Source organism: Electrophorus electricus, chromosome 1 (assembly GCF_041902795.1).
Source record: "Electrophorus electricus isolate QZ-2024a chromosome 1, ASM4190279v1, whole genome shotgun sequence".
Taxonomy (NCBI): domain Eukaryota; kingdom Metazoa; phylum Chordata; class Actinopteri; order Gymnotiformes; family Gymnotidae; genus Electrophorus; species Electrophorus electricus.
In genome coordinates this window covers 35,829,854-35,857,568 of record NC_137497.1, presented here as the reverse complement: position 1 = coordinate 35,857,568, position 27,715 = coordinate 35,829,854, and the positions used below count along the sequence as shown (strand labels likewise).

Here is a 27,715-nt window from a genome sequence, read left to right as displayed (position 1 = left end):
GTTTCTCTGGGTGAGGGGTGGGCAAATTGCTGTTGAGACTTGACCACTGATCGACTGAGCGTGTGGCATATGGTGCTGTTTATTCCCCACCCCCACCCCTGCAAGCAAGGCTTGCCCCAAAGGCTGGTGGGATTGAGAGGAGGTTGCATGGCTAATTGGCTGGGTGCCATGGCCATGTTACTTTGGTGGCACTGACAAATGGGTGAGCTCTCCCATTGCTGTGTAAGACTTTATTACTGCAGTTATGCAACCTCCAATTTTTTTTAGTTTTCATGGATGCTTTTGCAATGTGACACGGAAATCAAAATTGGCAAGAATGGATTTTTTTTGTCTTTTAATCAGGCTTTCTAGGTCTGGAAAGGAACCAAAGAACTGGACCATGTTAGGAAGGGAACCAGTTCTGCCTCATTGTGGAATGTCCCCTCTCTCTGACCATGCCCCCCTCCCCTCCAGCCCACTGGTGCAGACTTTATGCCCATAATCTTGCTTTCACTCTTTCACGACCCAGCCTTCAGCCTGCCTCCAACCCCCTGGTCCATGTAGTCCGTCATTGTCTCTAGACTGTTGATGTACTGGACTTGGTCAATTAATTAAGCTCTTATGTCACTGTGGGTTTGCTGGTTCTCGTTCTTACTGAGCTGTTGTGCAGTGATGCATGATAGGATGTTAGAAACTCACTTTCACCTCACTGAAGTAAAAAAATTCTGTGGACCAATCCCAGCAGGAGTTCCTAGGAGGGAGGGCAGAAGGGGCAGGGCTAGTTGGGGTCGTGTTTGATTTAGCCTTTGTTTCTTTGACCTACAGATCATGTGATGGCAACGTGCTGGAAAATACAGAGCAGACAGAACTCAACCTCTAACCCAGGTAAAGGTGGGGGCGGGGTGGTGGTGTGTGTTTGCACTTGGAGCAGTTTGGAATTCTCTCAGGATGACTCCCGAATAAGCCAATGATTGAATGTGTTTGACCTGTCATTGGTGACCCTTTCCAATCAATGAGTTGAGCTGCAGGGGAACGGGTGGGATGAGTTGCAGGTTTGACAGAGCCACACTGGACAGAGAGGGGGTCAGGGTGGAGCCTGTTATACTGAACTATAGTGAGGATGCTGTGGTAGAATCGTGTACTCTTTGGTTTCTCCTGTTTTTAGTGGTAAAAACAGTCAGTGAACTTGGTGAATCTGGTGCCAAGCCTCTCCCTTCCTCTGAATACCCTTACAACGTTCCAGTGTACCCAGCCAATTCAGCTGATTTTCATATCATGACCCCCGCACCCTAAAAATCACACTCCTGTAAAACAAAAAGAATTTTGCTTACCCACACACACACACCAACACAACACACTTAAACACACATGCACATACTCACAATCTTAGTACGTTTTATGCCCTTATGTTCATTGTCTCACATTTTGCAATATTTGTGTGTACAACAGTATTTTAATAAAGAATACAAAACATTACAAGTCTTTCAGTGTATTTCTTGGAAGTGCAGTGTCTATATTTGGATATAGTTTATAGTTTTGCAAACGTAATTGCAAATGCAATTGTATTATTCTGGCGTAGATGCGATCTGCAAATTTGAATTAAACCAACAATAAATGCGGTATGTATAAACACGTAGCAATACAGAAGATGTACTTATTACCCGAGATGCTTTATTTACCACTCTGTTACAAATAATAGAGAATTACTTTTGATAAATGTCTTTTTATAGAGGCTTATACTGTAACACTTTTAGTCCCCAAAGGGAAATTTAGAGATCTTAAGTGTGTATCAATAAATGTATTTACATCTTTAACTGCCAAAATCAATAATGTGATTTACACTCTTAGCTAGACTTATGACTTCAATAAACATACACCTGCACTATTGCTTAAGGTACTTTAGTATAAATAAATACAGTCTATTGTAGACTTCCAGCATATGGTTATGCAACACAAATGTGCAACAATAGTGGTGCTCTACAGTTCAGTGTTATAAACCTTACCTACAAAAGGTTAGGATTCTGGCCAGTGCTCTTGACTACAACAGATAAATGATTTTAGTAAATAAAACTAAAGTGAGGGTAATGATAATCCGGTTCCTCTGAGAGGTTCAAATATAGTTGTTTTTGAATAGGAGGGACTTTTGTGATGTAAAGGAAAGCTGATGTATAAGGTTAGAATGTTGGTGTTAGAAAGGGAAGTCTGCAGAAGATGCTGGTAATGAATAGTTGCATTCTGTGTCATTCCATGTTACCTTGACCTTTGTGGTCCTGTAGGTGTAGCACTTACAGAACATTAAGCTTCTTCTAAAAGGATTATAGTGATGAATATTCTGATACTGCACTGAGGGAAAGAAAAAGTCATAGGTTTGGGGCTAGAGAAAAGGGATACGAAAATACTTAAAGTAAAATCCTTCAATCTGACAATTTGGTAATAATTTGGGAGTGAAAGAAGGCTTGGAAATCCACTTGACATCATATTGTATGCTGTATGATTCTGTAGTGAATAACCATAGATAATGGTGAATGCGGACATGGGTAGATATTACTTATACAAGCAATTGATTTATGATACCCTGATGGTCAGTGAGGAGGAAGCAGGAAGTGTTAAGGTGTGCAGGGAATGAGTTGCACACAGACCATGGACATTCCAGTCTGACGTGACATTTTTCAGCACCATGGAGGGTGGACAGCATTAGGTTTACTATGGATTGGCAGTGCACTGAGGTAGGTAGAGACCTTGGCTATGACAAGTGACAGTAATGGACAAGTGGATAGTAGCAAGCTTATTCCACTTTTACATTTCAGAATGCTCTGTATCGTTATTTGCATAATTAACTATATATAACTGTATATACACTCACTTTATTAGGTACACCTGTTCAACTGTTTGTTAATGCAAACATCTAATCAGCTAATCACATGGCAGCAACTCAGTGCATGTAGGCATGGTCAAGATTACCTGCTGAAGTTCAAACTGAGCCTCAGAATAGGGAAGAAAGGTGATTTAAGTGACTTTGAATGTGACATGGTTGTTGGTGGTAGACAGGCTGGTCTGAGTATTTCAGAAACTGCTGATCTACTGGGATTTTCATGAGCAACCTTTTCTAAGGTGACAATGAGTTGTCTATATTCACATTGTCTCCACAGTCACCAGATCTCAATCGAATAAAGCACCTTTTGGATGTGGTGGGAGATTCACATCATGGATGTTCATCTGACAAATTTGCAGCAACTGCATTGTGCTATTATGTGAATATGGACCAAAATCTCTGAGGAATGTTTCCAGCACCTTAAGGCAGTTCTGAAGGGAAATGGTGGTCCAACCTGGTACTAGCAAGATGTACCTAATAAAGTGGCTTGGGAGTGTGTGTGTGTGTGTGTGTGTGTGTGTGTGTGTGTGTGTGTGTGTGTGTGTGTGTCTATATATATATATATATATATATATATATATATCCTATTTATATAATACAAGTATTAACTATTAGAAATATATTAGAACATTTCCAAGATAGACAACATGAACTGCTCCTTAATGCATTTTTTTTAAACAGCCTTAGCCATGAGAGTATAATTTCAAAAGAACTTTCTTCTCATTTTTGAACAATGACTATTTTTTTCATTTTTAAATTATGTTTTTCTTCAGAAACACCATTTTCTTTTGCCATTATGTTTTCACTCCTCAAAATTTTTCATTGTTCTAGTTTTCCTTTTAAACTGGTTCCAGCACATGCAGAGATCAACAAAATCCATGTCCAAGATAAACACCGTGCCACAGTCATGGAGTAAAACTGCTTAGGTGCATCTTGGACTGAAAAAAGGAGTGGATGAGTAGTTGTTAGAGAGCTGAGTGGAGCAGTTCATTGTTATAGTCAGGAGGAGGAGAGCCACACGCATCAGAATCAAAGGGACTGGAGGTAGCGTGATTCTCCCTACGGCCACAGGAGGCACTGCTCCTGCAGGGACGCGCTGTGGTTCCAAGTGTCTTATCCTGGCACTGGCTCTTGGAGAAGATCCTGAAATTCCTAACAAAACCAGTACATTCATGAAATGAGACAAATCATTTATAAATGTCAAAATGCTACAAACACACCAGTATCTTGGTGTGAAATTAATTGAAACTCATCATACATTTTATTTTCATAGGACAGGAATGTGTCATATTTGGTTCACAGCAAATATTTTGACTGTAATCTTAAATGCAGAGGCATAAACTACTTAGTATAAACATTAATGTACTCAAGCTTCATGAGCACATCATTCTGAGTTTAAATCTTTATCAAGACGCATAAAACACACGGGCCTCTTCTAAAAGATGATAACCCATAACCTGCAGCAAATACTGTTCAACTTGAGCTGGCCGATCAAGAAAATCACACTCACTTCAATATCTTTTTGCTTTTATTGCTCCATTTCAGTCGAACCAACTCTTCAGAGGGGAGGACCATCCCACTATCAGACTGGGAATCCTGAAGAGGGAGAAAATTAAAGCACATTATTAACCAACATAAAATAGTCTTATTCTCTCGTGCCAGTCTCCCCACTGGTCATACATCTGTGTCTCATTTCACAGTGAGTCTAAAATCCTTGCACATTAATTGAGAACCATACATCTGGGACTTCTCTGTTGTGAGCCTCTTCAAAAGTAGCGATGGTTTCAATTTTGGTATTGATATAGCTGTGACAGACAAGAAAAAGCAATGTTAATTTTTGCAATTCAAGTTATTAATGCCTTGCTCTACTACTGCTCTGAGAAGCTATTCTGATTGTATGCCCGTTCACCTTGGACTTCCCTGGTGTGTGTCCCTGTAGTTCATGTGCTCTGTGCTGCTCTCGCCTGGCAGAAATATCTTCAAGGGAATGTAATCCTTCCCATCCTGAATGAAAGGCCAGAAAATGCAGAAGGATTAACATAGATTGACATGAATGGGAGGGGTTAATAAACGTAAGTGGGGGTGGAGTTTTTGAGGACAGCATACCTGCTGGACACGGGCCTGCAGCAGATCTCCCAGAGTTCCAACCAGCTCGTTAAAGGTGGGTCTGTCAGCTGGGTTTTTCTCCCAGCACCCCAGCATAGTGATGTAGCTGGAACAGAGCCTTCATGTTAGCCCCCTAACCACATCCATAAGGAAACCTGCTTTCTGAACCACTGTTACCTACAGAATAGGTTGTGAAATGTTTTGAAATATAGATTTCTCCAGGGTGTCTCTATGTGCACTCACATTTCAGGGGTGCCATATTCTGGAGCACGCATTCGAGTTCCCTGTTTAAGCCTGTGGCAAAACTCCTCGTCCATGCTGAGTCCTGGATACGGAGACGCTCCTGTGCAGCAGCACAAACACAAAGAAAAATGAACAAGTGACACTGCTCACATCAGGTCTTGTTCATCACTGAGATGAATCATGAAACTGCTTTGATAACACACACCATAATGTGTGCCATAGCAGGAAGGATTGTATATTTTGTTGTTGTAGCTAACAAAAGTGTTGCAGCAGGACAATGCTGCATCAGGAGCCTTCCATACCGAGTGAGAAGATCTCCCAGAGCAGAACACCAAAGGACCAGACATCGCTCTGAGTGGTAAAGACCTTATCAAAGATCGACTCTGGCGACATCCATTTAAGGGGTAAGCGAGCCTGCACAGCAAAGTAAAACACAGCATGGCAGAAACTGCTAATTAAGGAACCGTGGCTATTTCCCTGTCCATTAACCATAGGCTGTGTTCCTCTGCAGTAAATGCAGGCCTGCAGGTACTCACATCACCCTTTCTCACATAGTCAGGATCTTTGTAAAGGTCTCGGGCCAGGCCGAAATCGCATATTTTTACCACGTTGTTTTCAGACAGCAGGATGTTTCTGGCAGCAAGGTCTCTGTGTATACACTGTTTCACGCACACACAACCACACAACCACACACACAGCTTAAAACATGCACAACTTGAGAGACAAAACATATATAAAGACAAATATAAGTACACACACACACACACACAAACACACACACACACACGCAATTCTACCTTACGTGAGGCGAGGAACTCCATTCCACGAGCCACCTGAAAGCTGTAGGAGATCAGATCCACTAGGTGTAGAGGACTTTTACTGATGGACTGACAGCCTAAACGAAGAATAGCTGAATTAGAGCTATAATATTAGACAAAAAAACCCCACCCTCTTCTTCAGACTGTAGTAACAGAAGGTTTTGTCATGTTTCCCAAAAATCACATGTAATCACATGACTCCAGACCTTTCTCCTTCATGTTGGCATTGTGGTCCAGACTGTTGCCTCTGTCTTGTTCTGCTTCCCTGCTCTGTTCCTCCCCTCCAACCACCTGCAGCAGATCAGCAGTGCACCATTGCAGTAAGAGGAACATAACAGCATCACCAAAGGACCGAGGGCAGCGGTGATCATTATGGGATAAAAAGTGAAATAGTGAATGATTAGGATTCAAAAGAAGGGTTTTAACTACATAAGGAAATTACTTTTGAAGCCTGTGCAAGGAGGGGAAAGAGAGAAAAACTATTCTGATCTGGTAAACACTGAGGGTAAGTATATACAATCAAGCCAGAAGTGAAAAATTGTCACCCTGAAAACAGAGGTGTTTGTGGTAAACAGAGAACATTGCATTGTAGGAGGAAATGAAACAGGGCGTGAAAAAACAGGTCCCTCAGCTTAAAATACTCTCAGTGCTGTATGAGGTCACATGATGCAGTAAGGTAAAGTGATCGCCGTGAACGCAACTGGGAGCTGAGACCAAGAGATCTGTGGCCAGTGACAGTGAAGGCCCATGTACGAATGACTGACCCTGTTCAACATGAACACTTCTCTCTTGCTCTTCAGGTATGCTGACAAGTTGCCATATTTGCAGTATTCCACTATGACCATCAGAGGCCCTGAGAACAAGGAAAAATAACTGTCTCAGTGCAGAAGTCACATACCTACTTACTTTTCCCATATTTTATTGTAACTGTTTATGAGAACAGATAGTCATTTTGGAAATTGGTGCATAGTAGGCCTTACATTTCCCTGTGTGAAATACTTTTATCTTTAATTTATTGCACCTAACAAGTGCATCTGTATTTCACTAAAAGAATTCTGGAAAATTATCTCACACAATTAATAAATTACTATACAGACCTATACTATACTACACAGAATCATTAATACCTCATGAATAAATCTCTGATAAATGTCAAAGATAAAACATTGAAAAAAATGTGTTGAGCCAGACATTTGCAAAAATTCTCTTTCACACATTCTCTCACAATGCTGCACATGCTCAGGAAAACACACACCTCCTGGTCTAGTGCAGGCTCCAAGGAGGTTGACAACGTTGAGGTGATGTCCTATATGATTGAGGATCTTCAGTTCAGTCATAAGAGCCTTTTGTTCGCTTGGTGTGGCGCCCTCTGTTGGAGCAGAAAAAAATCACCACGACACAGTTTGACGCTACACTGGGCTGTTCTTAACTGTTCAGGTCGCATTGAAATAACGAGATTTCTGTGTGAACACCTTTCAGCATTTTGACAGCCACCGTGGTGCAACTGGGTGAGTTTCCAATGCCAAACGCTGATGCTTGCATGACTTTCCCAAACGCTCCACGGCCCAGTGGCTTCTCTGTTCAGAGTGTGGATCAGAGTAATGCATGTCTCACAGACAATTCACACATGTTCATTTTACATGTCAAGAATAGGGTCATAATTCATAATACATAATACATTTTATACATGTGACTATTTATATGTAATAAGGTTTTTTAAAGTGCAGGTCTTAAACCAACTCTAACATAAACCATGTAGCTTCTGTATAAAAACATAACTTTGTCAGGACATCTTTTCAGGCTAAACCTGATTTTATCTGTTTTTTCAGATAATGAAGTCACTTGAAAAAAGCAACCACTTGCGCACCTAGCTGGAGACGCTCCCGTGGGAACTCCCACTTCTCAGGGTCATACTGTAGCCTATCACAGTGCTCATCCAAAGGCCCCACTCCTGGGTGCAGGATGATTGGCAGGTAATCCGTTTTCCTGTTTGTCAAGTTGGGCTGTGAGGAACACACATAAAGTGTAAAAGATGACATTCATGAGCAAACCTGGCAAGGGCTCACAGCTTTGTGAGGGGTGTCTCAATGGCCCTCACCTGTCTGAGTCTGCGGATGAGGAGGGTGAGTAGCAGCCAGAAGAGCGTGGCCACCACACAGGTGCATGCAAGCGTGGGGATCTCCAAAGAGAAGGACTCGCTCAAGTCTACGGGACACACAGATCACCTTCAGCACATATAACCAGGGAACAATATTTTAAATGTGTGTGTGTGTGTGTGTGTGTGTGTGTGTGTGTGTGTGTGCCCATGCACCAATGATCAAACAAAAACAACAGTGGTAAAGTTACCCATTTTTCACATTTGTATATATTTGTGTGTAAGAAAGTACCCCTGTATGGCTCCACCTTTTCTCCATGATCAGTAGAACTCTACCATGCCTGTGTTCATTTAGTGCCTGAAGGGCAGACCTAGTTCACTAGTGCCCTCACTGTACAGGCTAGTTATTTATTTCATATGCACACATATAATCTCTCTGTGTTTTTTAATGTATAAATAACCAAACAATTTAGGGGTTGTAAACCAGAGGCTTTCCGTAGGAAATCAAAAAGGCAGACAGCTTCCTTCCTGACCGATCAAACCACAAAATAAGAGCCTCTCTTCTTCTCACCAGGCTGAGAAACGTCCGCTCAGAGAGGGAGAAACAGTGCAAGGGAGAGACACTAACTCTAAATAAACCCACTCATCCACTTCCTTGGAAGTGAAGGACAGAGATAGAAACAGACTGACCGTAACTGCCTCCACCTCTCTACCTCTCTAGAATTTACTCCCTGAACGGGTGGAGTAGGTGGACAAGAGCTGATGTGATATAAGAGCTGCTCTTATCTTTACTTTGGACTGAAATGAAGGCTGAGCTCTCCACAGATCCTTTTTCATTGGTTGCCTCGCAAGTATACAGGCCTTGATCCTCCGCAGTGATTCGGTCAATGTGAAGGGTGCCCTCATCGGGAGCCAGCATGATACCTGCTCACAACATGTACAACTTATATTCCTTTATTATATAGACATCAGTGTGTTCAATGTTTCTACAGCAGGTATCTAATATGATATCAGATGACAAAAGCAAAGAGAAGCTTTTGAAAACATTTCCTTTTCACCTGACACCTGCTTGAGCCTCCTGTGGTCCTTGTACCATGTGATGAGTGGGTGTGGAACTCCATGGGCACGGCAGTGGAGAGTAACAGAACTGCTGACATTCACACTGCAATCACTGAGGTTCTGCAGCAGCATCGGAGCCTCCAGAACTACAGGGGGAGACAAACACCACACAACTCCACATTATGTCATATTTTAAAAAGCATATCCGCCAATTTAGCCTAAAAATCACAGCTTTCTCTAGAGAGTATCTCAAAATGTCAGCTTTTTGCATATTTCTGTCACACAAACTATTTAGTGTATGAGTAGCCATGTTGGCTCGACTTAACAAGGCACTGAGTGATTTGTGTGGCTCCTCTTGCCACAGATGTATAAATAGAATAAGCTGTATTTCTTTCAGAGAGTGTTTGAAGGTCCGGAAAGTTTGACTCTCTGCCTCTGGAACCCTGCCATGCAGTGAGGATTTTCGGTTTCAGCATCAAATTTTGCCACCAAACTGCTTCTTCCAGGACAGCTGGCCATGGAGTTCCCTGCCATCACTTTGCCACTGAAGAATATTTTGACACAATTACTGAAAATGGCGTTTGCTTGTATTTCAGTTGTGCTCTCATTCTAAAGTCTAATGTTATAACAGCAAATGTTATGTGTGCTACACATCCACTTTTCATTCTCCTCACACCTCCAGAGTAAACTTAATTTATGAATCTAGATTAAGTTTCCTTGTCTGTGCAAAGGTCTTCACATTAAATAGTTCCATACAGGTTCCAACTGAGCCAAGATAAAAGATTTTAGATACGGTAAACGCAGGGATTAATAAAACGCTGATTGCACACTCCGAATATTTTCCTCCTGGACACAATTGATTATTGTCTCTTTCCTTGCTTGGTGACAGTTGCTGATTGGCTGATTGTTCTTAGCCTATGTGAAGTGCTCGGTAGATGGGGCACAGTGGGAAGTAGCATTGTGTGCCTCTTCCTCCTGTCCGGCTGCTTTTCCCACGTGAAAGAAGTGCTGCTTCGCCTTGGAGGGGGTGTGTGCAGGAAGCATACGGACGGCGTTCCCAAGGACCCCGTTTCTCTTTCCTTTTCTCTCTCTCCTTCCCCTTTCCCCTCCTCTCTCCCTATAGCTTGTGTGTGTGTGTCTGTTGGCATATCTTCCTGTAACTTGTATAGATACCATATAAGAGTGTTTGTGTGTGTGCGTGTGTGTGCGCGCGCGTGTGTGTGTGTGGGGGGGCTCTTTCTGTGAAGGGGTTTTTGTGTGTTTAGAGGACAGTGTGGTAAAGGGTTTTCCAAAGAGCTTTGTGTATATCTGCATGTGTGTGTGTGTGTGTGTGTGTGTGTGTGTGTGTGTGTGTGTGTGTGTGTGTGTGTGTGTGTGTGTTTCCTTCTCAGGTTTTTCAAGGACATGTTATGGGCAACACACAGAGGGCTGCATATGAATCCTTTGGTGGACATGGGTAAAACAGCTGAATCAAGAAACTATTGTTCAATTTAATAGTCTTTAAAACACTTTAGGTTTTGATTCAACCTCAATTTGAAAAATATTATTTGTATGTGATCCTGTGTTACGTGTATGTGAACATGTGTCTTAAGTAGGGCTGCACTGAGATGCACACCTGTGACCTCCACCACTGTGTCCAGGTGCAGGTGTTCCCCTGTGGGCAGGTGCGTGGCGGAACAGCGGTATGTTCCAGATGAGTGTGCCGTCAGGTTCCTCAGCATCAGGCGTAGTGTGAAGGAGAATTCTCCCTCACTCAACTCTCCGCCCAGAGCTGCACCTCTCACAACTGAGGAGCCGTTTGCCACCCGGTACCACGACACATTTGAATAGAGGTGCTTATTGGCTGCACAGGACAGGTGAGAATCCCCGCCCTCTCTTGGCTCATCCTCTAAGGAGATGGAGAAGCCGCCTGGGATGTCTGTGATTGTGGAATGGAGAAGAAGGTGTTTTAGAGAGGGTGATTAAGACCAATAGTACAACAGCTGGGAGGAGCTGACATAAAAACATAAAAGAACAACCACCTAAAAAGCACTTAAGAGTGTTGCTGTATTTTTATTTTTATTTTTGCAACCTTTGATGCCAATGTTGAATAGCCATTGTCAGAACAAGCAGCAAGAACCCCACCCCCCCCCCCCCACCCCCCCACCCCTTCGCGAAAAGACCTTTTATTTACTTTAGCTATTTGAAATTTCCCGTGGAAACCGCTCGAGGTTTTCCTGATGGAAGATAATGTTTATCTTTCCCGAACACCACCAGGACTCTCCAAATAAAGCGCGCTAGGCGGCACAGGGAAACAGGCTGATAAGGACCACAGGTTCCTGTTCCCTCTCCCTGCACACCTCCCACCCCGAAACTATGGCAACAACCCTCTCGTCCAGCTACAGCCACTGCGGCCGGTTTGAGCAAGACTCCGAGTGAGAGAGAGGGAGAGAGAATGGGGGTGAGCAGGAGGAGGCAGATAGGTATTGGATTTTATAAATCATTATATAACATCTGACAGCAATAATTTGGGAAATGAAAAGTACCTGTAACATAGAAGTGGATGTCCAGCTCGTCTCTGCCTATGGCGTTGGAAGCAATGCAGCGATAGATGCCAGATACTAAGGCTTTGTCAACCGTTAACACTCCTACAGTCTGAGAGGACACAGACACACACACATGTGCACATGACACAAGCATTCACACACACAAACACAGATACAAACACACACACAGACTCATCAAACACACAGGTCCGCACATAAACACACACATCACACACACAAACACACAAACACACACGCAAACACACACACAGACTCATCCAACACACACATCACACACCAAAACACACACAGACACATCAGACATACACATCACACACGCAAACACACACACAGACACATCAAACATACACATCACACACGCAAACACACACACAGACACATCAAACACACACATCACACACGCAAACACACACACAGACACATCAGACACACACATCACACACGCAAACACACACACAGACACATCAAACACACACATCACACACGCAAACACACACACAGACATATCAAACATACACATCACACACACACAAGCACACAGGTCCGCACATAAACAGACACATCACACACACAAACACACACATCACACACGCAAACACACACACAGACACATCAATCACACAGGTCCGCACATAAACACACACATCACACACACAAACACACACAGACACATCAAACATACACATCACACACACAAACACACACAGACTCATCAAACACTTCTTGACTGATACAGTCAGTTTAGGTCTGTATTTGACCTGATTTGTCATGTAAAAATATAGCTGAGTTTACTTGCTCTTCAGAGTCTCCAGTAAGAAAGACATTTAGTCTTCAGTGTATTATAAGAAAAACAATGATGTATGTTCAGCCTCATATAAGAAAGCTATTGACCTGTGTTTAGATCATACTTTAGAAGAAATATGCAGAAAAGAAGTGAACAACAGTGCACAAGAAGGTCACACTTTAAAAGATTACCCACAAATTCAATGTTGGATGGATTAGTTTTTACTTACACTGCTTTCAGCAGTAATAACTGCCCCCATTCATGATTCCACAGTGATAACTGTTCCATTCATGATTCTGCAGTAATAACTTCTACTCTTCATGTTTCAGCAGTGATGACTGCCCTCTTCATGATTCAGCAGTAATAACTGCCCCCATTCAAGGTTCAACAGTAATAATTGCCCCCATTCATGATTCAGCAGTAATAACTTCTACCCTTCATGTTTCAGCAGTGATATATTTCATTATTTAGTAGTAATAACTGCCTCCTTTAAAGATGTGAAAGGTAACTAAATGTAAATCATAAGTCTTTTTCTGTCTGAGTAAATTTAGGAAGATATAGAAAAACTGCTTGAGTGGTACATTTTGTATTAAGCTGTATTGCTATCGAGCAGAAACACTCCTACACCACAGACTATAGTTGCTGATGAGTTAATGATGGCAGCGATAGTGGGCAGTGAGCCTATTAAACCACAAGCACACCCGTTTTCTTCTGAACTTCTACAGAACGTCTTGGAATACTTCTTAAGACACGTGTCTTAATCACACTATTCATTCTGCATGTGAAAAATGTGACTGTTAGTTGTACACAAAAAGCACAATATTCTTTTCATCCTTTGTGTACTTGTGTGCCCATGAGTCTTATAATAGCATAATTATGCCCCCACGACCCCCCCCACCCAGCCTCATATCCACCCGCTGTGGTGCTCACCTTATTCTTCCCCTGCAGCACTTCCTGTCTGTGGCTGATACTCAGGACGGGGTTACGCGTGGACGTGACTGCCGAACTTTCACTCACGGCGCTCCAGGAGGAGGAAACCAGGCCCTCGCATCTTGGAGCCAAAGGCAGAGTGGGGTAGACAAAGACAGAGTCAGAGAGACAGAGGAAGAGAGAGGAGCAGGGGGCTTAATTCAGCTGCATTTGTAGTAGTGATGTCACGGCACACACAGGTGTGTGGCACAGCTGCAGTGGTGCTAGGGAACTCCGGAAACAGCTCATTATCATCATTAGTCCCCTGGGAATTTAAATTCTTTGTTGACATGATTATAGTCCTGTTGGCAAAAATTCCCAAAGGTGTAGGAGATATTTAAACTTTTATTGGAATGTGGTTTGAGGGTGTGTACGTGAGCATGTTTGTGCTTGTGTGCAATCAGAACAACGGGCGACTCGTCAGTGCATCCTTGTTCTGTAATTAGCGTCACGGACATGGAGTTCCTGCTGTTTCCGGTGTGTAAACTTCCTCCTGCTTCTAAATCATTCCCATCCACACTCTTTAAACTCTGGTCCCATCCTTACCCAACCCCTGATGCTCCGTGCCCCTGTGCCGAGATGCAGTGTATTGGGGATGGGCATGCTCCCCTCCCCTCCCCTCCCCTCGCCTCCTTCCCCCACGCCTCCGCTCTCTGATTACTTTTCCTCTTGGCAAAGATAGTGAGTGCCCGTCTCCTGCTCTCACGCATCCCACCCTGATCATGACACCAGCACTCCTCCGAAACACACGTACACATACAAACACACGAACACACATATGGGCACACCATTCTCCCACGCCTCCCAGGAAATACACACACTCTCTCACACACACACACACACACACACACACACACACACACACACACACACACAACCACATCCACCAACACACATTTCTTTTCCCTTACACATCCTCATCCTCATCCATGATACTCACACCCATGCTTACTCACACACACACGCACACGCACTCACGTACGCACACATACATACACACAAACACACTTCACGTATCCTTTGTGTGCCTGTGTACAGTATTAAGAACTTTGACCATATGATCAAAGAGGACACTGAATCCAAAGCAACACGGGGAGCCTATCAGTTTGAACTCAAATTATAATATAGAAGTGAATCAGAGCCATTGTTACCCATCCTTATTTGATGAGGAAATAGTTTATTTGGATGAAGGTAAATAATTAGTCTAAACCCTTCATCAGTGAGAACTTTACATTAAGAATAAAAAAAACTTATTCTACACATGAATTCAATCATTTTTAATACAAAAACACAAACATGTGATATAACAGACTTTAAACAATACTTTTGTTCAGTCTTCTTACACATTTGGTATTTACTGTCATTTACCACAAGTAAGTTAGTTGTATAAAATTATTAAATATTAGATTCATATATTACTCATAGAAAATCTGTATAAAAAGGATAAATCACATTGGGAAAGACCCGTAAAGTGAGAAACCTCAGTCATACAAACACACACACACAGAAATGCAAATGCACCTGCTCACACACACACACACACACACACACACACACACACACACACACACACACACAAACATGCACCTTGTACACCAAACTCCGAAATACACAGAAACATACATATGCTCAATCATACATGTTCTTTCAGCACAAAACATGGCAGTGTCACCGTTGGGGAAAGTTTGAAACAGTGTGACACAGGTTGATGTATGGGTGACAGCAGTCAATAATCTCCAGCCCATGAAGCCCTACACAGCAGGTGCCCTGGGCTGGCTCCAGTATCGTCCTGGATGCAGTGCGAATTCCATAGAGTGAGTGCCCGTGCCAACCACATCCCTCCTGGGCTCACACTGACGCTTGATCTGAACTCACAGCTTTTGTGGATGTTAGAACTACAACAGACAGATTGGGGCTTGGACACAGGCATGGTTCATACATCCATTATAGTACCTCTCTAGGACTCATAAATCACAAGCAGCCGAGACAGACTGGGTGGGCGGTGTGGGGGTGAGGTTGCATGTCTTCTGGCTCAGAAATGTCCAAGAGAGAGTTAGAACAGCAAAAAAATAAAAAAATAATTAACCAGACGGAGTTGGTGAGAATAAATTAGAAAGAAGTTCCACGGTGCGCAAATGTGGGCCCCTTCCTCCTGACTGCTCCTCATCCTCACCCCGTGCGTGTGGGGGCCTGATGTCTCCCAGCATACACTGCTGCAGGTCCACCAGCTGGTCTGTCTCAGCACTGTCCCTGAAGCTGCTATCGTGGAAACACTCCAGAATCAGCAGGGTGGAGCAGGGTGGAGGGTGTCAAAGGGCTGTAGGGTGGTGGCTGGTCTTGCTGGAGGTGGTGGGAGCAACACTGTATGGCAGGGAGCTGAGCGGGGCTCGGCAGGGGATGGGTAGGGGGAGTGGGGAATGTGGTGGTCCAAGGTTCTGGTCGGGTTGGGTGTGGGTGGTGCTGGTGGTGGCAGGGTGGCGGGGAGGGGGGGCGGAGGCACTAGGATGAGGGCTTCTCAAGAATAGATCAAGCCGTCGAGGAAGCGGGACCGTGCCGCGTTTGAATCCCGCTGCTGGGAAGCCGCCTCGCGTCAGGGAGGAAGCCAAACAACGAGAGGAAAAGCGCTCTGCTTCTTGCACAGGAAGCCCGTCTGCGCCTCCTGCCCCGCCAAGATAAGAGCGCTGCCGTTCCCATGGCCGGGAGGCGGGTGCGTCCAGCACTAGGAGACCGGCGCGGACCACAGCGACCCCTCTCCCTGCGCCTCCTCCACATGTGCGTCAGGCCAGCCGCGCAGGGCTGCGACAGACAACAAGGGTCTCGGTCAGGAGCCTGTCACTCATCACCTCTTAAAGATCTCTCTTTTTTCTTGATTTTTCTTTCTTCCTTCCTTCCTTTCTTTCTTTCTTTCTTTCTTTCTTTCTTTTTTTTTTTACATCACCTGTTTTATGCAACACACTTAATAGTTCCCCCAGTTTAGGAAGTCATTTTTACATGCATACCTGCTCATTATATCATTGTCATTTGCTGGTTTTATAAAGGATGTCTTATTTCGTGAGTGTTTTGAGTGATTTAATTTTTATAGCACATCAGAAAAAGCCAAGTGCGACTACAACTGCCTAGACGTCGCTGTCAGCGCATGGACTATAGCTGTCAGTGCTTTTTATACAGAACAACTAGGAAGGAAGCTTCAATGTCCTAAGTGTGACCTGAGGTCTGGAGTCATTGCTCTCTGCTGTTGCTGTGTGGTAAAGGGATGTATAATTGCAAAATGAACCCGTCTCTGGTCTGTAGAGGAGGAACATGCACACCAATCAGATTATGTCATGCTGGTGGAATTTTGCTTTTGTAGAACAACTCAGCATTTTGGATATCGAGTGCAAGAGTCAAATGAGCAGAAGAAGCTTGGCTCTTGGAGCTTTGTGTTTGTGTGTGTGTGTGTGCGCACATATGAGTGGGAATGGGAGTTTCTCTGAGATGTTCTCTTGTGGATACTGCTGGCTTGGCTGTTCTCATGAGAACACTGAATAGATGGTGTGTCACCCTTTGCAGGAGCTGTGGCAGGATGCGTCTGAGCAAGCAGAATAATAAACAGGCCACATTCTGCACAGGAAGTACATTAAATCATCAGGTTTGATTTAGAAACCAGCAAATTCGTGCTTGTGTGCACGGAACTCGTCGCTTTTGAAGTGCTTTTTTTTCTGTACTTTCAACTCTGGGTTACACTGAGTTCTATGACTGTACCAGGCACACATTCATACAACTACACACATACACACAAACACGTGTACACATGAAATTGAATAGGCATGCACACATGAAAGGCCTCCATAACCATCTGTTCTAGAAGCTGAGAGGAAACCCTGTCTGAACACACGCTGAAATAGACAAAACATGTCTCCATTCACAAACAAACAGACACATACATGAGACCCCATTCCTGCAGACATAGGGAAAAAAGCAAGCTAATTGTGCGCCCTATGACCAGGTACAGTGTGAAAAGTAGCGGTGGTGTTTATATCTGAAAAAAAAAAAACAGTAGCAGGACATTACACAATGTCAGAGGATATCTAAATTGGTTTGGTGTGGGAAAGCTGAGCTTTGCTAAATTCACCTGTCTGCTTTATATTCTAAAGCTATCAAGAATGACTTTTCTTATGGCATGAAACAGCACAGCATAGTAGAGTGTGTGTGTGTGTGTGTGTACATGTGTGCGCGTGTGTGTGTATGTGTGTGCACATGTGTGTGTGTGTGCGTGTGTGTGTGTGTGTGTGTGTGTGTGTGTGTGTGTGTGTGTGTGCACATGCTGTTTCACCTGGACTGCAAATAAGAAATTTAAAAGTGAGGGATTCTTTGGCCATGACCCAGTATTCTTATGGCCTTCCCATTTCTCTCTGACTATGAATCTAAGAGGACTGAATCAGAGCCCAGGCCAAAATGAAAGTACTGGGTCGCTGAGATTTTGGGGACGATAAAGACATGAAACAAAGTCTTTTATTTGTAATAGTAATGCACCTTGTCAGCGTGCATGGGGGTCTGTGCTAGGAGGTCCCTGTGATGGAATCCCCTTGCCATTCTCAGAGTGGAGCACGACTTACCGCCCTTTAGGGGGGCAGGGATACCAGGCCCATTGGAAGTGAGGCGATGGCACACCATGAGAGGTGCAGAGCAGGGATAGTCGGCTGGCACGCAGCACTGTGCCCGGGTCCTGCACTGCCACAGCTTTCTCTGCTATCTGGGGCCTCACTGCAAACAGAGCAAGAAGGAATGAGATGACGAGCTAATAACCCAGCTTATTCTTCCCAGATGGTTTTTTATTTTCTAAATATAATGACATGTAGACATGCAATGTTTTAATGTATAAAAAAAATCAGATACACACAGATACCACAGCACACTTAAGCAGGCCTGCTGGGTTTGACAATGTATTGTTGCTGCGGACAACCCCATTAGAAGTGAAAAGTCAAAAACAGAGATCCAGTAAGTCAGAACAGGCTCACCATGCACCACTAGCGAGAGGGTGAGGTTCTGGAGAAGTCTGAACTGCTGGATGCCAGCGAGGATGGTGTACACCCCAGCATCCTCCTCTGCCACATCCCGGATCACCAGAGAATACCCGTCCACATGATATCGTGAGCACTGCTCATCTGCCACCTTGCCATCCTTCAACCTGGGCATCAATCAAACACGGAGGTGCTCTTCAGCACTCTCTCCGATCTCGCCTTCATTTGGCTGAGCATGTGCAGCCCGCACATGCTCATATAAATGTATGTAAACACAATACATTAACCAGATATTGCATGCGACTGCTTCGATGTAGATACCGCAAGCAGCATCATGGACCTGACTTTATGGACATATCATGCAGCAGCTACATTTCACAAACTTGAATGACATTATTTGATGGGTTTGAATAACTTCGGAAAGTACTTACCAGATAACCTCAGGTTCGGGGAAAGCTCGTAATTTGGGGGACAAACGGAAGGATTTCTGCCCCGCATAGGCCAGTACCACTGGACTATCTCTGTGTTTTATCCTGATGAAGGGCTTCTCTGAGGAGCAAAAATACCCACAGATCCATCAGACACATACAGAACAAAGAGTTGAAATTTTACCAATTCAAGCTCTGGCATTTCTAGAACTTACCATAAACTGTAACTGAAGTGTTTGCTTCCTGACTTGCTGGGCCGCTTTCCACGTGGCATATGTAGACGCCTCTGTCAGCCTTGCTCAGTTTATGGATGGTGAGAATGCTATAGAAGGCCATATTATTCTTGCGTGGCATGATGCGTCGAATGACTGAGGCAGTATCTTTGGCCTACAGACGAGAGAACAGTGTAGATTGAAGTCAGGATTTTTTCATGAATTTTCTTAACCTGCGGCCAAGAGTGTAGTGTTGTGTGCATTTTTCATTTGCTTTAACTACTGCCTCCCTGATAGCGACAGAAGCTAAGTACTGTCATCAAACAGAAAATGGCTTGTGAAAACTGAAGTCCTCATATCTACAGGTTCATCTTTTAAATTTCAGAATGCTCCTGTAAGGATGTGAGGGCTCATGAGGGTAAGATCTTGCTGCTCAAGGAAGACGCTTATAAAGTCATCACCTGGAAGACCTGAATATTATGTGCATGGAAGATGCTCTGACATAACCATTTAGGCCTAGACTTGACTGAAGGCTTTTGGGGAGGCCTGACTAACCTGTGCAGGATAACTCCAGCTGATGGACACCCTGGAGTTCCATTCAGCTGTCACGGTACAGTTCAAGGCCAACATCTGTCCCTGCAGCGCCTGGACGGTGCCAGTGCTGTTCAGATACACATCCTTGATCTTATTCACTGGAGAAAGATGAGACAGTGTGATTGAGGGGGCGATATTATTATAGCTGGTCTATTATGTAAAGAACAATACTAGATCATTGCAAGGTCAGCTGAATTCTCATACCTGGTCTGTGGGTCAAGAACGTATTGGTGTATGTTGTCTCATTGATGACGGTTTTGCAGGAGAACATACCAATGTAGAACATTGTGGGGCTATGGATGACAAATCCTTGTCTGCTATTCCAAACGATGTTTCTCTGATCAGTCCCAATTCTGATCTTAGGAAACTGAAAAGATTCATATATGCATTAGTCTGTGGAGCAGAAAACTGACTCTTACGAAAATAATATTTAAACAGACAACAAAGGTTACACAGAGTGCTGATGATGTCAAAGCAGCAAAATCTTAAACGTCAAAAAGGAATGTCATTTAAAGTCTGTGATGCTGATAAGAACTCACTTTGTAACAAGACACCATCAGCAAGAAATTCATGGACTGTAGTGTTATGATTTTGATTTCGTTCATGTGCAGTGGAGGAAATGTTTACTGAAAGAACTCTGACAGCTTGGAAGTGTCCTGCCCTTTCTCAGGGGAATAGGTGGACTCCCTCCTGGTGTGAGCAGGTCAAACCCCCCCCTCATGCCTCATGTGGAAGTGTTGTGTGGGTACTATTTCATGCATCCCTGTGCAGGCCCTTACAGAGCAATAGGTTCCTTCTAGAGTCTACCTTCCAAGACGGTCACCCCCCTTAAGTACCCCTTGTACAAGGCCGGAGGAGGCGGAGGATGTGGAAACGTGACTCCAGTCCATCTCCTCACATCCTGTTACTACAGGATATAGACAGTGAGGCTGGGGCCCTCAGGTCAGCGCCAATGGAAGGGCCCCCCTGGCCACTTTCACAGCTTCTGTGAGAGCATGGCTCCTGCAGGTATTGTTCCTCGTGTGAGAGGTGCGATATTAAAGATATCTGGCTCAAGGGTGAAAAAAAAAAACTTTCCGGGAGAAAAAACACTCTAGTACATTCTAGTAGCATGTGACAGTCCAAGTTTGAGTAGGGGGTGGAGGCAGATTTGTATTTTTAGACTGATTACCTTTGTGACTCTATGCAGAGGGTCAAGCAGGACATAAACAGAGAAAACTGAAGCTACATGCAAAGCTTTTCTGGGCCAAACGGAGGAGAGGGATGTCATGTCGATGGCAGATCCCCAAACAGCTCCCATCCTGAGAGTAGAGCCAATGGCGGCACAAGGGGAACTGGTAGAGGTGCCCTTTTCTGCTTCCTGTCCTCATCTGACGCTCATACAGAAACGCCCCGAATATATATTTTTAAAGCTCTCATGGGCATTAATATCCATGTATGGACTAAAGTGTTTCCCTCCCCCCCGAGGCCTATCTGACACTAATATTATTACACTATTTGTGAGGATGCAAAACTTACACAATAGATAAATCCCATTCTGGCTCAGCCATTAGAACTAACGCCTAATGAATGGCCATTCACCCAGCTGGGGAAGAGATCATCCTGTATGTGGTCGCCAGCGATTTCCCAGGTAGAAGGGCATGCGCGGGGAGGGAGTGTGGGTGACTGGGTGGTGTACTCAAACGTCCGTGTCCTGTCTCCATCTCCGGGGCCGAGCACAGTGCCAACAGGACAGAGGAAGCTGGGGGGGGGGGGGGGCACTCACTTCACCCGCTTACGTAAGGCAGGTATGTGCGTCACGTAGAGCTCGTTGAAGGACCCTGCTCTGTATGCCTCTGCCACGCATGCGAATTCACGCGAACGTACGCAAGCAATCACCACGGGTTGAGGACACGAGTGTTTGCAAGCCCCTTAGCTGAGTTTATAAACCCCAGTCAAACAGAATGCACCAACAGTCTTTAGCTACACCAACAGTCTGAATGCTACAAGAGTTAAAGCAATGCTGTGGGTATTAATCCAGATGTTGTTTTGCCATGAAGAGGAAAAGCTGGTATGTGGAGGACTGGGATCATGGGGTTTGGGAGAGGACTGTTATGGTGAACTTGGGTGGAGAGGACAGTGTGTGATAAGATGAGAAGGAGAAGGGCTGATAAAGATGATGTCAGAAGAAGAATGGCACCATGAAAGTTCCAAGGACTGACTAATAAAGACATAAAGAATGACAAATAAACTAATTAGTGGTTTTACAAGAAAAGAAACTTTTAAAGCCAATTTGCACTGGAGGTAGAATATTTTTTAAACCAAACAGCAAGAGCAGAGAAAAAACGTAGACCATTACTAGACAAAATAGTCCAAATAAGGTAAAGAAGAACATACTGGGTGGGGAGGCATAATAGTATTGAGTTCAAGGGTTACCCTCTCCATGGTGACGATGATGATGATGAGATGATGATGATGATGATGATGATGTTGATGATGATGACGATGATGATGACATATGCATGGAGGTTGACTAAGATGGGTTGCATCAAAGAACATGGCACATAAAGATGACCTCTTTTGGCTGGATTTGTAAAGCCATTCAAGGACGGTTTAGCGTGGCGAATTGGACAAGCACTAGCAGAGGTACTCACTTTAATCAAAGAGACGTTGGTGTTAGGGTTTGTGACCTTGCAGGGGAACACTAAATGTTTCCCCTCTGTCATGTAGACCACGTCAGGGATCTCTTTCTCCACATTCACAAATGGCCGCTGGCTATCTGAAACCCAAACACTGGGGTCAGGAACAAACAGATACACATTCTTTTGAGCATGAAACATACTTAGCGTGCACACACACACACAGAAATTGATTGCAGAGAACAATTTGTCAGCAAGAAGCAGACAAAGTCATTGTTTGCTAGTTATCAAACACTCTTTCTGTGTTGTTTCCAGGCTTGGTTCCACTTTCTTTCGCAGCTGCACTCTTCTTGGGCATTGAAAGGACTAGGGTGTTGCTCCATCTATTGTTTGTTACTCTAGCATTATTAAAGGGAAGAAAAAAATCTCTGAACATTTTAACAAAGGTACCCCAAGGACTGCTGGATGAAGAGCTTCCTTGATGTGCTTTGATTCCATATAAAGGAGGGAGGGACGATCTTAATGGACATGGTCACAGGAGCGATTGATGGCCCCCAGGGGCCCTGTTGGTCTACTGGGGGCTGCACCCACTGACCTGGGGCCCTCTGCTCCATGCCCAGTCTTCCCTGCCACTTCAACGGGGCCAAGCTCAACAGCTAGTGTACTTGCTCTAGCCCTGGATCCTGTGTCTGCCAGCACCCACCTCCCTTGAAGCCCTACACAACAATTATGAGCACCCAACGCTCCTCTGTCAAGAAGACCCCTCATCCCCCCATCCCTATCCTTCGCCAGCCCCCATGTGCAGCACAGGATATGGACGGGGAAGCTGAGTGGGGGAGATAAGGCCTGATGCCCTGGGAAAGGCTGCCCACAGGCTGTGCCTTTCGGCAGCTACAGGCTATTTTTGTCCCTCCTAAGGTAGTTTGTACAAGAGAGTTATCTGTTATATATATAGACAAGAAATGTGTGTGTTTGTGTCTGTGTGTGTCTGTGCATTTGTATGGGGGTTGGGGGTGGTAGTGAGAAACTGTGCCAGACACTCACTTAGTAGGATATGCTTCTCTGGGGAAAAATAGATATTTAGATATTATTGGCTTCCCTTGTCTTCCTGTTTAGCCTTAAGAAATGAAAGAAGTCAGTGAGAAGGTAACCATTGAAGCAGGGCTGCAGTCAGAGGGTCATAGGAAGGCCACACCACCAGGTGGACAGCACATGAGGCCTCTTACCTGTGACAAAGACGTAGACAGAGGTGTGTTTGCGCTGCTTGTGGGCGTAGCGGCAGCGGTACCTGCCCGTATGCTGGGCTAAGGCAGGGCTGATGGTCAAGCGGCTACAGAACTGGTTCGCCCGCTTGCCACAAGAAGAGTCCTCCACCTGGGCTCCAGGATAGCCCTTGGGTACCCCTGAGGGGAAGACCCACTGGAGGTCCCATCGCCCTCTGAAAAATTAAATGTTTGGTATCACCCATGACGTGTTATTCTGTTCTTCTCAGTTTACAGAAAGGCTCTCACAATCCCTCCACCTACAACAAACCTACACTATCTGTGTTTTTCCCAATGTCATTCACCAACTCTTCAATTCAAGCATCATGTATACAAACTCTGTTTGTGGGATTGGGTTTATAAGAATATGGTACAATTGTTTGCTTAAGCTATTTTACTTCTATAATCAGTAACAATGCCATGAGTTGTAGCAAACTGTAACTTTCCGAAATTGTGCACAAAACGTGTTTTGTTTTGTTTTTTTTGTCATGTGATAAATGAATTTATAATTTATGCCCTTGATGTACAGGTGTAGGCCTTGCCTTCAGTAATCCATCTGAAGACCTAGACCCTACCACCAGGGTGTGTGAGACTCTGAGAGGCTCCCACCTGCAGTCCAGTTGGAGTGTCTGGTTCTTCTCCAAGATGAGCTGTCTCTCACGCACGTTCTCCAGCACTGGAGAGCTGAACCTTCCTTTAGTCTCTGCGTCTTTCAGAGAAAGAGACAATACACGACTGTTAACAGCCACTGACTTGGGCAGCACGGATAGACCCCATAACCTACAGGACCCCATAACCTACAGGACCCCATAACCTACAGCACCAAATGTTAATGTTAATTCTCCACTTCATTGAACAGCTTATAATCACTGAGCACATGAAAGTGTGTAAGCTAATTAGCATGTTTTCTGTATAATACTAGAATTAGGCTTACACTTACAACCAAGCTATTATAGATAAGTCAGCAATTCCCAAAGTGCAGTGAGATAACCAATTAAGAGGATGTAAAGTGTAATTTACCCCAGAATTCTGGAATAAATGTTTGTAATATCTAAAGCCTTGGATCCTTTTTCACATTTGATTTTAAAATCCCTTTCAGTTTCAGCTAAAACTTTCTCACAATAATTTGTTTTAATATGATCTCTGATTATGTTCACAAAAATATAAATAATGCCATTTTAATGGTATTTAAGATCACCCATATTTATGAACTTAATCATTATAATATAATTAATAACATTATAATAATTATTATCAACTGAAATTAATAACATTATAATACTAAAAGTAGTATGCAGTACGTTTATGCATTGTGACAGGGATTAATTGAAATTTTATTGACTTTGATTCTTTATTAATCTTTCATTTTTTATTAATCTTTTCATATTTTTTATTTTCATAAAAATAAAGAACATTTCTAAAAATAAAAGGAACGTTTTAAAAACTTTACAAAAAGAAAGTGTAAAGAACCTTTCCAGACAATTAATCATTATTTTAAGGGCTGTTGTACCTAAAGTAGGAAGCATGTATATAAACGAGGATAATCGCATACATATTTTCAAATGTATTAGCCTAATAGATAATAACATAAATTACTATTACTGCATTTTAAAATTAAGGTATGAATTAATAAAATATAGTCTACACTGGTGTGCTGGTCTTGGGGTTTCGCACTGGGTTTTTTTTTATCCTGTAAGAAGACTTCTCCTGTGTAGAATTGGGCGAACCTCAGAAACTGTCTCTCCTGGTCCTAGCGTGTTCTTACACCGTGCCTGAATACATCCTGGACCGGAGGGTTACTAAAGAAACCATTGTTGGCTGCTCAAACCATTGTGTGAGCCAAACTCAGCATCATTTCCTTGCCTCCATTCACACATTGCGTGCAGACTAGAGGCCAATACATTCGGCCTAAGCTACTGTTTAAATGTGAAGACGGAAGCTGAGTCCATTATTGTACCGCGGACCACATGGCGTGAAATCAGCAATATAATGGCCGAACGCCCAGGGCTCAATCAGCGTGCTGCGCACACGTTGGAAACTCTCCAGTCTAGGCCTTGTTTTAATTAATTGTAAAGATCTCGCCATCCGCAACATAACCTTTCGCATCTGGTTTGATTTGAGGCTGGCGCTACGGGGTTAGATCGAAGTAAAAATGTCTAGAGCCCACAGACACGGAACGTATACGCCACGCTAGGCTATAATGAACTGCATAAAACGACCGCAGCTGCATCAACAGACATAACGAAATGCTCAAGATTAGGTTGGGCCAAATTGTTTGCATTTAAGCGACTGCTGTGAAACCCAATCGCCAATATATATATATATATATATATATATATATATATATATATATATATATATATATATATATGTGTGTGTGTGTGTGTGTGTGTGTGTGTGTGTGTGTGTGTGTGTGTGTGTGTGTGTGCCTAACTAAAATCTAAATACATAATATCCCTAGTATCTAAACTATTGCACTATACCCACTCATTCTGTTTAATGAAAGGTAATTTATAGGTGATCCTCAGTTTATTTACTTTAAAAAACTGTTTGCCTAAAAATAATTAGCTACGTTTTCGATCTGATTTCCATTTAAAAACACTAAAAATTAAATATATAAAATAAATGTTCTAAAATAGAACAAATGCAGTGAGCTATACGATAAATATGTAAAGCATGTTTATGCGTTCTGTGTTCAGGCAGTTTGTTTTAAAAATATTTTTCCTAGAATTATTGGCGAAAAAATAATAAATCACTCACTAATAAATATCATGCTTAGCTCTTAATCGAGATCTCCGCGATAAGAAATCGATTTCCCGTCCTAAAGCCCTAATGTGTGTGTAAATTTGTTGACCAATAAACCTGCTCCATTGACGCAGCAGAGAGCAATTTGGAACGCATGCGTTTCACCCCCGATTTCCTCCCTGCGGGTCTGTTTTAGCTATAACCACTGATTAGCGCCGGTTCCTGTGCACTCGAAAGTTTCCTTGAGGTGGTCATGACCCTAGAGTCATTTATATTAGAACTTCCATTTCACAGAGTCATCAGGCTCAGGAAATAACGCCCTCTCCGATTCAACTGGGGCCAGACTCGCATGGATGCCAAGCCACAGCAGAGAGATCTCCGTTATGAAAACAACTATCCCGCTGGGCTATCGCGGACAAACAAAACCATAAGACGAGAATAACGCACACGCGCACGGCGCACACGTCTCGGAGGCAGTTCTTGCACGCCTACGTGCCCTGTGTTTAACTGCTCATTCATAACTACACCAAATAACAAACTTATATTCTTTAAATAACTTTAGCATGTGGGGAGACGGTTCCAGAAAATTATACATAATCCTGTCATCGCTTTCAGTTCCTGCCAGTTTATTTTAGTTACACGCATTTTTCTTTAAAATGATTTAAGCATTTACATAGTGCACATATATAATATGATTTGAACATTCACATAGTGCACATATATAATATGATTTGAACATTCACATAGTGTGCATATATAGACTACGTGATATTAATGGTGCCAAGATCCAATGCGCCAAGTGCGCAAAGAGCGCGCATTCCTGCTAATAAGCTATGTGAGAGTATTTGACCACAAATTCAAGAATGTGGATCCGTGAACATTTAATGCAACTCATATTAATATTTAGACACAGGCCACTAATAATGGTATTAAGATTTGTTAAACCAATCACAGTGCATATTTCACTTACCTTTTGCCAGTACGCGGCTTGACAGTCCGCATAACATCACTAAAAATATTTCAAACATTTTCTTGGTAATAGAAGTTCCTTTCTCGGAAATAAACTGTTAGGCCTATGAAAGCAAACAATGCAGAGCCTGTCCTCCAGATAAGTGCACCTTACAACACCAGATTACTGTCCTTGGTTTTGCATGGAGAAGAAGCTGTTCTGAGATATGGTCCTCTCTGCGAAGGAGTAAAATCACGTTATGAGACACCACACATGAAATCCACGCAAACTCTCTTGTCCATTGTGGCCGCGGACTGGAATTTATTCATTTCCCACCACTGTCGGGGCTTCCGCTACGCACAATGTCACACCCATTCTACCCAATTGATGTTCCCCACCCCTAACAATTGCAAGCCCACATCTTGCGCGCAGTCTC

At 43.5% G+C, this 27,715-nt stretch overlaps 1 protein-coding gene across 6 annotated transcripts; it reads right to left on the bottom strand.

Annotated features, from left to right (window-relative positions):
* Positions 1-1,603: 1,603 nt before the first annotated feature.
* flt1 (fms related receptor tyrosine kinase 1) lies at positions 1,604-27,617 on the bottom strand. 6 transcript variants are annotated; one of them, XM_027004427.3, is made up of 30 exons: positions 27,301-27,617; positions 24,195-24,294; positions 23,550-23,761; positions 22,339-22,463; positions 19,910-20,072; positions 19,667-19,803; positions 19,115-19,286; positions 18,903-19,020; positions 18,469-18,638; positions 18,067-18,214; positions 13,433-13,553; positions 11,698-11,806; positions 10,788-11,090; positions 9,172-9,318; positions 8,906-9,037; positions 8,117-8,223; positions 7,886-8,021; positions 7,491-7,595; positions 7,274-7,387; positions 6,783-6,871; positions 6,225-6,309; positions 5,998-6,095; positions 5,737-5,859; positions 5,503-5,614; positions 5,201-5,300; positions 4,958-5,063; positions 4,761-4,855; positions 4,590-4,656; positions 4,362-4,447; positions 1,604-4,003 (listed from the first exon to the last, which is right to left on the bottom strand). In XM_027004427.3, exons 1-30 carry the CDS (start codon positions 27,356-27,358, stop codon positions 3,817-3,819), a joined length of 3,825 nt encoding a protein of 1,274 aa, XP_026860228.2. In that variant the 5' UTR covers positions 27,359-27,617; the 3' UTR covers positions 1,604-3,816. The 6 variants fall into 6 exon arrangements, 4 of the variants coding, with proteins under 4 accessions (XP_026860228.2, XP_081573764.1, XP_081573774.1 ...); XM_081717638.1 differs by lacking the exons at positions 24,195-24,294; positions 27,301-27,617 and having other exon boundaries at positions 22,339-22,459; positions 23,550-23,689; XR_014124551.1 differs by lacking the exons at positions 1,604-4,003; positions 4,362-4,447; positions 4,590-4,656; ... (1 more) ...; positions 4,958-5,063; positions 5,201-5,300 and having other exon boundaries at positions 5,504-5,614; positions 6,003-6,095; positions 27,301-27,606.
* Between the last annotated feature and the right edge of the window lie 98 nt (positions 27,618-27,715).